At 38.4% G+C, this 12,515-nt stretch overlaps 1 protein-coding gene across 3 annotated transcripts in view; it reads left to right on the forward strand.

The window, feature by feature from the left end:
- RB1CC1 (RB1 inducible coiled-coil 1) overlaps positions 1–11,399 on the forward strand; it is a 45,819-nt gene extending 34,420 nt beyond the window's left edge. For 2 of the 3 annotated variants that reach the window (XM_083450896.1, XM_083450897.1), the window contains exons 19-24: positions 677–731; positions 2,787–2,834; positions 6,587–6,645; positions 7,925–8,061; positions 9,211–9,281; positions 10,189–11,399. In XM_083450896.1, coding sequence (XP_083307022.1) covers positions 677–731; positions 2,787–2,834; positions 6,587–6,645; positions 7,925–8,061; positions 9,211–9,281; positions 10,189–10,266 — 448 coding nt within the window. In that variant the 3' untranslated portion in view covers positions 10,267–11,399. The remainder of the gene's footprint in view (positions 1–676; positions 732–2,786; positions 2,835–6,586; positions 6,646–7,924; positions 8,062–9,210; positions 9,282–10,188) is intronic. The other variant, XM_083450898.1, reaches the window with a different exon arrangement.
- The last annotated feature ends 1,116 nt before the right edge of the window (positions 11,400–12,515 follow it).

Here is a 12,515-nt window from a genome sequence, read left to right on the forward strand (position 1 = left end):
TCTTTTTAGAAAGCAAAAACACCTCAAACTTTAAAGGGTCCAAAATCTGAGAGCTTCATTCCCTCAGAAGTGACTACTGTGTCTATAAATATCATACAATTCTGTCTTAAAAAATGAAAATTTAGACTATACTGTAGATGTCATAGGAATTGTTGGTTTTTACCCTATGTCTTGGATCCAGAGTGAAACATCATGTCAGTACAAGCCACTGATCCAAAGCAACCCCCTCTTCAAACCAACCAGGAAGGTCCAGAATATTTATTCTGGACACAGCCCTACTATATTAGCACATGGAAGTGTTTTCCCTGAACTTTGTTATCATGTGAAAAATAAAAAGAACTCACATGTTATAAAGACTCTTCCACCTCAAAAATGGTTGCTGAACTGCCTTTGAAAATCCAAAAGAGCACAATAGAAATACCATGCATGTTTTCCAAGGCATTGTGATTAATTATCTGCTTGGATTCTTCGCTCTTTTTGTCACCTGCTATTTAGGAGCGGGGAATATACAGCATGTCAGATACACTGGAGACACAATGTAGCATGTCAAGATGAATATAATATGGCTTATCTTCATTTTCTTGTGACATATTAATCTACTAAAACCCTCTATTTGACATATTTTCTCATTAATGAAGCTGCGCATCTTGTTAACCGTTTCTTATTTTATTTTTAGTGAAAATGTGCAGATTTTGTCAGAGGAAAAACAGAGGATAATGATGTTAGAAAAGGTGAGTAGTTTTTTGCTCTGGTTACCTATTTATTGCCTTCAAGAGAGATTAGGAACCTCTGTGTTCAGCTTCATGTATTAATGTATTGTCATACATTTGCTGAAATAAGGTGGGCTGGAACCACATGGGAGCTAACAAAAGCAAAAGTCCTAACTTCTTCTCGTCCACTGTGACTGCCTTTTTTCTTATGCATATAGCTACTGGTTATTTAGGGAACTGGTTATTTAGGGAACGTTTGCCTGTGATTTCAGGTTGTTGTAAGAATGTTTGTATGGGCTATCTATATCTAATGCAGTGCTAAGCGACTTGTTCCCTTAGTGCAAGGAACTCTACTCCCCTCCACCCTAAATCTGTTCTGGAAGTTTATCCCAGATTTGGGAAGGGTGTGGGTTGTGCTCAGGCAGAGGAGACAGTTCCATTGCGCAAGCTTATATCCTTGTGTTAATAGAGTGAGTGCATTGGGTGCCACCCTTGAACCCTCTGATTTTAAGATACTTGAAGATGCCTATTTGGAAGAAAGACAGATTCATCCATTGGTCCTATCCAGAGTCGTACACAGCAGCTTTAATGACGCTGAATTCTAATTTGGATGCATGATGAGCCTGAGTTGCTATTTGACATAGCACAAACAGTTCCCAAAGCACTGACAAAAACTGTGTGTGCAGTTCAAAGTGCAAGATGCAGAGATCCAGCCCAGGAACTGCATGTGCAGCACTTGTTTGCACATGTGGATCCTGGTCAGCCAGAGATTTGCTCACAGGAGCCTGTTGTGTTTTTGTTTTTTGCACAAGCCTACCTTGCTACCATGTTTGCTGTTTATCGAGCAAACCTTTTACTGCGTTATGTGTAATCTGTAAGATCTGTAAGTTAATTGTCCTATTAATTTTTAACTAATGTAAATTAATTGTCCCATTCTTAAATCAAGTGAGTTCTAAAGTTTTACTTTGACAAATGTCTCTTTAAGTATTACTGAGTAGTAACACAACTGTTACTGCTGCTATTCTGCAACTGGATGACTGAAAGCATTTCCTCATTTTAGGTGCTTAGAACTATTGGATCAGAGTCAATACTACCCTTTTATATTAGGACATATAAACTGATTCCTGTTAAACTAGAGACATAGGAATTATTGTGGTTGCTTTGGCTTTCCTATTAATACACATTTCATCGTTTACTGAGAAAACTCAGGGATGTAACACATGCTTTGTATCCAGAAAGCCCCAGGTTTAATCCCTAACACCTGTAGTTAAAAAGATGTCAAACAATGACTGGTTATAGATGTGTTGACTGGTTTTTAAACTTGTAATACAGATCTCGCCTACCCAGCCATATGCCAGTAAAAAAAGGAAGATGAATACTTGGATCTCACCCACCTCCAGTCAAAGCTGGTGTGGTGATGGTGGGGGAGCTCATCTATAGAGATGACTGTTTTCAAATTCCTCCCCTGCCCTCAGACTGCAGGTCATAAATTGCGGTTGGGACATGTCTTGGAAGCTCGGACACCATGGGCCAAATTAATTTAACAGCATCAAAGCTTTGAGAATTTCTTCTATCATGCAACTTCTTTGCTAGCCAATGAGAGAAAATTTAATTTTCACGAAATCTAAGCTGAATTTCCAAGTTATGTAACTACTCGGAAGAAAAATGATTCAGCTATGAACACCATTATTTGAGTTCATACTTAATAGATGGCACAGCTGGTATGAATTTCTGTTCCAGTAGGCCAAATCTGATCTGAAACATTCAAACCCACTAAAGTATTTGGCACAATAAATAAGTGTGGGTTATACACTTAGCTGCGCGCGCACACACACACACACACACACACACTTACATCTATAGTGTTTTTTAAAAATTGAGCCTCTAGCAACACAACCCTAAACCTGTTTGCTCAGACTGTAAGTCGTACTGAGATAAATGAGCCATCCTCTCCCACATAAGTATAGAATTGCAGGCTTAAAATATTGAAAACATGCATATGAAGTTATAAAACTAATATATGTAAAACTATATTTAAACAAAATGTTGAAAGGTTTGTGTTATGCTGTTTTATAGACGTTGCAGTTGAAAGAGGAGGAAAATAAGAGGCTTAATCAAAGATTGGTAAGCATATAACAAAATTATGTGTTTAGAAAACAAATGTGGTTAAACAGGTAGGTTTTTGCCACTCTTGGCTTGTGGCAATGAGACTTAACTCAAGAGGGTATGCCTTTATAATACAGCGTTAAGCCAGGCTACATTTGGATGTGATGATCCTTGTAATTGAGAGGCCCAAGAAAACTGTTGAGGAGTAAAAAATAATAATTAAACCAATACTTTCAAAGTGGTGGGGAGAGCAAATATTCCTCTTTTTTGTTTATTTGATTTCTCTCTTTTTAAAAAAATCTAAGATATTTCAGAATTTGAGGATGGGAGTAGTTTTTCAAAGAAACAAGGAAAATTATTCATATGTATGTTCTTTTGTGTGTGTGTGTGTGTGTGTGTGTGTGTATTGCTTGAAAATAAACTTAGCAATATATAGTGAGGAACAACCTTGCCAGAAGCAGTTCCATGGGAGTTGCTAGGAGCTGATCTAGTCTAACATGTATGATCAAGAATTGTGATGCATTAGTCTAGAAGCATGATGTCATAACAGGAGTTCTGGAACTCATAGCACTCATGAAAGCTGCTGGTATTGCAGCACTACGAGTGTTTATTAGATTTATTTATGTTTCTGTTTGTGATTTGTGTAAAGGACTTTGACTAGGTATGTAGTGGTGTTCATTTAGGGATGGTTGGCAGTAGACTTGATTGATTAAATCATTATTGATTAAAGATTATTTCAAGAAGGCTTGTCCCTCATTGCTGAACTTCCGCACAGTGTACAGCCATCAAGGAGTGCTGGGAGTATAGAGAACATGCCTTAGAACGGGTAACCTGCATAGCACCCTCCAGATGTAGTCGGTCAGGGATGATGGGTGTTGTAGTCAGTCAGCCATGTTGCCTGGGACTGATGGAAATGATAGTGCAGCAGAATCAGGAGGAAACCACATTGGCTACCCCTGCTATTGATGCATCCCCAAAGGCTCTGCAAAACAGAGAATATTCAGCAGGCAAGCTGGAGTATTGCCTGGTTTCTTTAATGAGATTTTGTAACCACTTCATAGGAATAGAAGTATTATAGGTTTCTAATTACTTTGAAAATAAGAATCAGTGATATAGTAATAGTTTTGTATAATAATGATGTTGAAGTGCGCTAAAAAGTAGTTTTCACTGGAGGTATTTGTCACTGGCATTCTAAAATACTATTGGTTGGATCCAACTTAGTACTACAGTAATCATCCCAACCGCACAACAGAATGTTCTCTCCTTCTCTTCCCCTTGTATACCCCCTAAATCTGATCTGAGGCTCTCATAACCCTCTGGAGCAGATTTGAGGATGGTGCAGGCCATGGGACAGGGTGAGTCCCATTGTGCTGATGGTAATCCTTGTGTGAGTGCATTTATTGAGTTGACTACCATCCTACATAATCCTATCCACCTTTACTTGAAAAGTACGTCTCACTGATTTTAATAACTTGCTTCTAAATGTTTGTAGCCAAACTTTCATTTAATGGCAAACTTTACTTTTCCCCCTCATGTGAAGTCTAATATATCTTATATTGTGTTCAGCTGAACACTAACAAAGCTACAAGAGAGCATTTGGCAGTTGGATGTATGATTTAAAGACCGTTCTTTGTCAGTAACAGAAGTTTCACAAGGGGAAAACAGTAACTTAATTATTTCACAAGTAAGCACGAATAATCTAAAGCTAGTTTTTGCCAGTCCATGGGTAATTATAGCTGCTACTTGGTTTTGAAGCAACTAATGTAGCAGCCAAGAGCATGACTGCATTTTTTCTTGATACTCCCAAGATTTTATCAGCAAATGCTTCCTTTCATTTACGTCATCATAAAGAAGAGATGTGAAGTACATTCTCTCAGCTCGGATGTACTTTGAGAGCAAGGATTTAAGTTCAGTTTTCCATTGATTGAGTGTTATTTTAGGACCCTCTTAGTATCTACAAGGTGCCGTAAGGAAACAGACCTCTTTCATCTAGAGTCACTGGAACATGTCATTTTTGTGACTGAGACTATGAAAAACCCTGAGTTTAAATGTCATAAAATAAAGGAAAGATTCTAAAAGGTGTGGGGTGACCGGACAAAAGCGTATATATTCAGCTTTTATGTTCCATATGGACAAAAAGTTACACTGTCAACATAGCAAAACACAAATTGGTTGCCTCTTAATAGCATGTAGATCTTTGGATCCAGGCCAGTATGTTGGAGAGAAAGCCTAACAGAGAAAACAGATGATAAAAGTAATTATTTCATATATTGAGACTTAAGACCAGATCTGGTGATGAGGCACACAGTTTTTAACAGCCTTGTTTAAAATTGTGATGAAATAAGAAAGCATGTTAATAAACTTATTGTTGGTGGTTAGACCTGAAAATGCCATGAAAGATTTTTACAAAACAGTGTTACCTCGGGTTAAGTACTTCATTCCGGGGGTCCGTACTTAACTTGAAACTGTTCTTAACCTGAAGCACCACTTTAGCTAATGGGGCCTCCTGCTGCCGCCGTGCCGCCAGAGCACGATTTCTGTTCTCATCCTGAAGCAAAGTTCTTAACCTGAAGCACTATTTCTGGGTTAGAGGAGTCTGTAACCTGAAGCGTATGTAACCCGAGGTACCACTGTATAAAAAAAGTGATTTCCCCCCATTACTTTCTGTTTGTTTCTTTGAAATGGTTGTGCACAGAATGGTCCTTGTAAAAAATATACTTTTCCACACAATATAAAACTTCTCTTAAATGATTTTGATGCGTCACTGAATATGGCTTTCAGTGTTTGATGTAAGTGTCCATGCTCTTTTGGTAGCGATGTGGATGCTGAGCATAATTTGGTCAGCTTTTGAAGGTTTTCTTTCCCTTTTGGTGTGTGGGGAATAGTCCTGTTGCAGTCTTTTCATAGGCATCTGCTGAGAACAGCATACTGAGCTAGTTGGACCTTTGGTTTGATACAGCAGGACTCTTGTTATATTCTTGCCCATTTGACTCAGAGTGAAGTACTCACTCCAAGCCCAAACAATAGGGGTGAGCAACCTTTTTGACCCCAAGGGGCTGTAGGCAGGATTGGTAATAAGTTGAGGACTGCGCGCTTACATTCATGTTTGTGTGTGCACATACATGCCCTACTGCCACACACATCCTCACACAGAAACCTTGTCACAACCTTCCCATCACACACTTTCTTATACAAGTAATAGTAAAAAGGAACTTGCTGCCGCCGCCGCCGCCATCATCCCAGTGCATTCACACATTTTTGTTTCATTACTGAGCCTCTGTCCTCATTGCCTTCCTTTTTAAAATTGAGTTTCACAGTGGCAGGTCAGTACAGTACCAGCTATTCAGTTAATGCCATTCAAAGTTACATTCAGTACAGGTGAATGATCACGATCATCACCATATGCAGACTCCCAGTTGGAACTCCTGAGTGTAGCTGATCCCTGCAAAAAAATCTAGCACCAATGCAAGATGTGCTTTTGGTAGGAATCTTTGTGGCCCCGCTCATCTGTCAAAAATAGCCTGTGGAGAGTGAACCAGTTTTGCATCCAGGCTATTGGTTAAAGAGCTCTCCGGCTATGGTCCTGATAAAGAGCATTCCTTTAAAGCTTTCATTCATACTGGAAGGAAATCCTTCACAGGTGTCTTGTGTGTCCCTAGGCAGTCTAATAAGTGGTAATAGAATTATGTTACAATACTGACCCTATAGCCAGAATATGTTGCACAAACCCTTCAGAAAAGGATAATAATAATGCTTTCTCATTTTTGCAGATGTCTCAAAGCATGTCTTCGGTGTCTCTAAGACATTCTGAGAAAATTGCAATCAGAGAGTAAGTATGGGTGTTGATAATGATAATTGAATTCTTTTTTAAAAAAATCCTCCTCTGGTAAATGCTTTTTAAAGTTCTAATTGAGTGCAGACTGAAAACAGTATATCTGAAAAGCTATTGAGTGAGTCAGTTCTCTGCCTTGGTTTATTTAATTGTTCCTATTGTTTTAGGCAAGCATCTAATTGCCCCAGCCCACCCTGGGTGTCTTTTTGAAAAAATGCATTGTTTGTGTTGGGATAGATAATATCCTAGAATTAAACTGCCAAATACAAAAAACCTGGTTGATGTCATTCAGGAGATACTGGTCTGCATCCTTAAGGGAGTACTCTCCAGTAGAGGTTCCCCACACACAACTGTGCAACTGAAAGTGAGGATTTGAACCTGTCTTCCCACTTCTACTCCGATGCTATCTACTGCACAGCACTGGCTGTATTTTTTTAGAACAACAGCCCACTACATATGTACTTTTGTTTTACAAAGTCATAGAAATGCATAATGGGATGCAGTTTGTTTTATAAAGTTGTCCTGATCCTCTGGCCCAAAGGAGGGCTTGTGGAACTGGTCAGATGCAGGGATACCAAAGAAGGATGTCAAAAACGCCAGAGTGACCAGTTCTGGTGCTTTATTTAAAAAAAGGTGGGGACTTGCAGCCAACCAGCCTGCCAGGTCTCCCAGCCTTTACAACAGTGGGATGGACATCGCAGTAAGGAGGTGGCTTGTCCGCACCCAAGGAGACATGTATACATCCTTTATGCACAAAGCAACATATGTGAGTTTACCCAGAACCTCCCATCACACCTGGCCAATGAGGCCATAGGTGGCAACTGTCCAAAGCTTCTCCCTTCTCTGGGCCTAGAGCCCAGCACCCCAAAGCCCACAGATAAGCACAGCATCAAAGCAAGCCAGTTAGCATATATCAAAGCAAGTGAATATAAACATCTATGAGCTCATTCGTGCAACAACTGTCAATTAGTTTGGGGTTATCTTGACTACCAAGACAGTGTCTGCAGGCTTTCCAGAACATTTCACCTTTGGTTCAACACAGAAGTCCCCGATTCTGGCAACATGTCCATACCTAGCTGGTGAAAGCAAAAACTACATAATGCCTTAAAAGCATATCACGGCACCAAAGTGTGTAAAGGGCATAATAACTCAGGCTGCAATCTTGTGGTCCCTTTCCTAGGAGGAAGCCCGCTGAACTTAGTAGGGTTTTCCTCTGAGTAAACAAAAATACAATAGTACTGCTTTTTTCTGAGGCTTGTATTTTTTTTTTATGCAGTTTTCAGGTTGGCGATTTGGTTCTCATTATTTTGGATGAACGTCATGACAACTATGTATTATTTACTGTTAGCCCAACTTTGTATTTCTTACACTCGGAATCTCTTGCTGCACTGGATCTCAAACCAGGTGAGTGTGGTAAGTGTCATAACTCTGGAGAGAATGTTCTTCTGGAGCATTTAAATATTCAGTCTTGCAATAATCTGCTTAAAATTTATGTTTGAACATGTGAATGCATGTATTACATATACATGTTGGGGCCAGTATATATATAACAGCTGGCTAGTGCATGATTACCATGTCTTATGAATAATGTGAACATGAGGAGGGAATTGTGCACATTTTCCAGTCAATATAGATACTTTCCAGCAGGACTTATTGAATGCTTACAAGTTGATAGTATTTTGTACGTATATTTTCCATGCATTATCTCCAAAGGTATTTGAGTGGGGCACTGTATACAACCTAACTGCATTTTTTACATTTTCTGGGCAATGTGCACATTTGCCAGCCATTATGCATATGTACCAAGAAACATACCCTTTGTTTCTATCTGTAGTACAGAGGTGGGCAATCTGTTGCTGCATACTACATGCAGCCCACTGTTTTAATTTTATGCAGCTTGTGATGTCCTCTCCTGCTGATGAACTGAGCAGTGGGAGAATGAGGGTGTAGCCACAGTCTTTTTTCTCCTGCTACTTAAGTGTTCTGTGCAGATTAGTTGAGCAACATTGAGGGTGGAGGTTTAATGCTTTACTTCTCTAATGAGTAGTAGGGAAGCAATATCTATGGGTGGGTGGATTTTAGGAAGGTGGCATGAAAAAGATGAAGAATCAAAGTATGCCCCACTAATTAATGTCCATGTAGCTTTAAAGTTGTCTATGTTTAAAGTTTCCTATGGTGCTCGGTTGGGCAACTGAAGTGTAGCAGAGATGAAGGTGAGCTGTCTGCCTGCTTTTATCTTCTATTGTTCCTTGGTGAGAGTAGATCCCTCTTACGCACCATACAATAAACCAATTTCTTTTGTCAGTATGTCACAAAAAGATGACAATATGCCACTATACACATTTTTGCCAGTATACACTTTTTCAAATTCAAATGCAAGATTATGAGTTTAGAATATTGTACCAATTTGAGGTAACATTTTGTGTATGGAAGTTTTTTATTCCTTCAGATAGTTAAAATTAAGATTATAATGTGCCTGCTAGATAAATGGCCATGGACAATTTTGTGCCTAGAGTAGTTTGGATATTATCATGCCACAAGTAATAAATATTCTCCTTCCAGCTTCAGGAGCATCTCGAAGACCCTGGGTGTTGGGAAAAGTGATGGAAAAGGAATATTGTCAGGCAAAAAAGGTAAGGATAGATATTCAGTTTCAGCATGGCTCATTGAAAATAGTTGCAAGAGTTCCTTTTAGTTAAGAGGGAACTTTACCCTCATTCTTACTCATAACTGTTTTAAACTCAGTTGTAGGAATAATATTTAAAGTACCATATTTTTCAGTCTGTAAGATGCCCCCTATTTTGGGGAAATCAGATTTGATAAAATGGGGGGAGATGTATCTATGTATAAGACGCCCCCTAATTTTTGACATTATCTTTTAGGGGAAAATCCTAGTCTTATACACGGAAAAATAAAGTAATTGTTAACTTTTTAATCCCTCACATATCATAGCCATCAACACTACTATTTTTTATGAAAGTGCTCTGGATCAACTTCTTAAGTCTAAAAGCTTGGCTAACCATGAAATACTTTTAAGTATCTTGGGGCAAGTACTTCAGTAATTTGCTGAGCTGCTGCCAATAGCTAATCAAGAAGCAAGTGCTTTGAGGTGTCACAAAATTACATTTTTTTACCCATAGCCCACTAGATGGTGAAATAGTAATTTACCTCAAAAGGAGATTCAGTTTCACTTAATGTACATTAAATATCTTATTCTGTTAAATTGGGTAGAGTTAGTTGCATTGCCCATTCACAGAGAATTTCTGCATATTTGACCATTTGCACCTTAAAGATACTGAGCTTGTCAAAGGATGCTTGATTTATATTTAGCTAGTGTTATTGTGCTTGCATGAATTAGTGAACCATTATTGTGAATAAAACAAGCTGTGATTATGGACTGGGGTGTGTGTGGAGAAATGTCATGCAGCTGCCAGCTCAACCACGTCTGCAAAGAAATGAGATGAAAAAGTATTGTTTTCTGACTAGCTCTGGTATATTTCAAATAATTCTTTGCATATGTGTGTTTTTGTTTTTGCTTAGGCACAAAACAGATTTAAAGTTCCTTTGGGTACAAAATTCTACAGAGTAAAAGCAGTGCCATGGAACAAGAAAGTATAACACATGATGGAAACTCCTCATCACCATTTTTTTTCTGGCCTGGCCTTCAGTGCTCATTCACCACTCCCAAGTAGCAGGCCATCATCTTTTTATACTGAGGTCCCATGACAATGCTCCACAATGTAATACTGTCCCCCCCTCCCTTCTTCCTTTTTAATGTGTTACATTTTAGAAACAAGGATTTCATCACAACGTCTGGCCTAACTGTTCCAATTTTTTTACCTGGATAACTTTAGAAGTGTGGACCAAATGAGTTCATTTTCTGAAAGGGCAAATCTTACATATCATGGCTTATTTACTAGCCATGCTAATAGCCTGTTAAATATACATTAGTTCCTATTAGGTGTTAAATGTTAGCTACCATTATTACCAGCATATGACCTTTTGTGAAATCATTATCAAAATACTTGCACTCTTTAACAGATTCTTTATAATATGTATAAATTCATCAGTTATTTAAAGAGGAGTGTTCATTGCATGCAGATAATCATAAGTTTCTTCAACATGAGTTTGCCTCAGTAGATGAAAAGGTAACTGGTGTTACAAAGCCCTTTATTAGAAGAGAGAGAGAAGAAAAATGTTGGACTGATACGAAACAGCAATAGGTAAAGCTTTTTCAAAGGATTGATCACAGAATTTTGAAGGGAAGCAGATGTGCTCTTGTATTTAAAAGAAGTACCTGAACCTTCCCAATCCACAGAGAAGTCTTGTATTAATCTATTTAGAAAAATCATATTGATAAAATTATATTTCATGGCTGAGGTTCAGGAAAAAAAGAATCCATTGTACATTAACTATGAAAAGGTCATTGAAGTAACAAATTATTGTATTGTAAAAGACACGTAGAATTTTCAAACAATAAAGATTTGAACCTGTAAATGTCTAAATGGTCTGCATGCTTTTTAAATGCCCGTGTGGTACGACAGTTTTATCCAAGACTGTTCTTGTAAATTTTAAATTTAAATGTATAAGATAATTTGTATGAATATAAAATGCCTGTATTATTTCAAAAGAAACAGCATTCTGAAACTTTCAGTGTATGGCAAAGCTCATAATTCTAATGAGAGTTCATGTTTGCACAGCAAAACATCTAAGTAAAATGGTTCAAATAAATTGCTTGGGACAAGGCAAAATAGTGTTTGTTCTAACCATTTTTCTTCATGCACAGTATCTTCCTAACTCTTCTTTGTAATTCCATAGAAGAATAATTGTAGAATTCAATCTACATTTAATGTCCAAGAGTTTCAAAACTTCTGGAAATCTTGTGAACTGTATGTAACCCTGAGCTCTTTGCTCTGGATATAGGGGCACTATAAATAGACACTTGATGACAAAGATACACATTACTGCACTTTTTCTTTTCACCACACAGAAGTAAAATAAGCAAAAATAGCAGTGGCCCATTTCAAATGTTATCATTCCAGTCTGATGAACTGTGGGTCCGTGGGCAGGAACAAGCTGTTTCCTTGCATCCCTGGTTTCAGTGAAGATTTTTGTTGTTTCTTAAGCCCCCAGTTTCCGATGACACCCAAACTGAGTGACTGTGACTTGAGAGCTCTTGCCGAGCTATGATATGAAGCCAGGGTCAGATCCTATCTTCATACCTTGGTTTGTGGAGATATTTCCTTTTGCATATTCTGTGTAAGGCAGGCATGTCCAAAGTCTGTTTTGGGGGCCTAATCTGGCCCCCGTGGCAGTATATGTCCTGGGGTAAAATTCTAAGAAAAAAAGCTGAACAATTTTGGGGTAAACATTTTTTTAAAAGCGCAACAACTGTGGTCGGCCCTCACGCATGTTCACTTTGGTCCTCTTTGGAAAAAAGTTTGATCCTCTTTGAAAAAGTTTGGGCACCCCTGGACTGTAAGGTCTCAAAGTGGTGGCTGGGGTGGTATTTTGTGTGGAGAGGGAAACTATAACTAAAGTTGGACTTCCTTCTTGCAAGAAACCCTGTTAATTCAGGGCACTGAAAGTGAGAAGGAAGAAGCAGGTGCCACTTTGTGCATCCACCTATCAGCACTTCTCATAACATTTGAAGCCACTCCTCTTTTACATTACTCAGAACGGAACGTACATTCCTGTAAATGCTCATCCTGGGAAGAAGTTGTTCCTTGCTTACACCAGGCTCTCAGAAGAGCTATAAGAATATTAAGTCATAGATTTAGAATATAAACACCCAGTAATGGCCTTGGCTTTTCAGGAATATTTGTCATCTGTTTCATTTTATAATCTTTATGTGTGTCTAAAATGGA

Source organism: Podarcis tiliguerta (assembly GCF_965153285.1).
Source record: "Podarcis tiliguerta genome assembly, chromosome: 7".
In the NCBI taxonomy this organism is placed as follows: domain Eukaryota; kingdom Metazoa; phylum Chordata; class Lepidosauria; order Squamata; family Lacertidae; genus Podarcis; species Podarcis tiliguerta.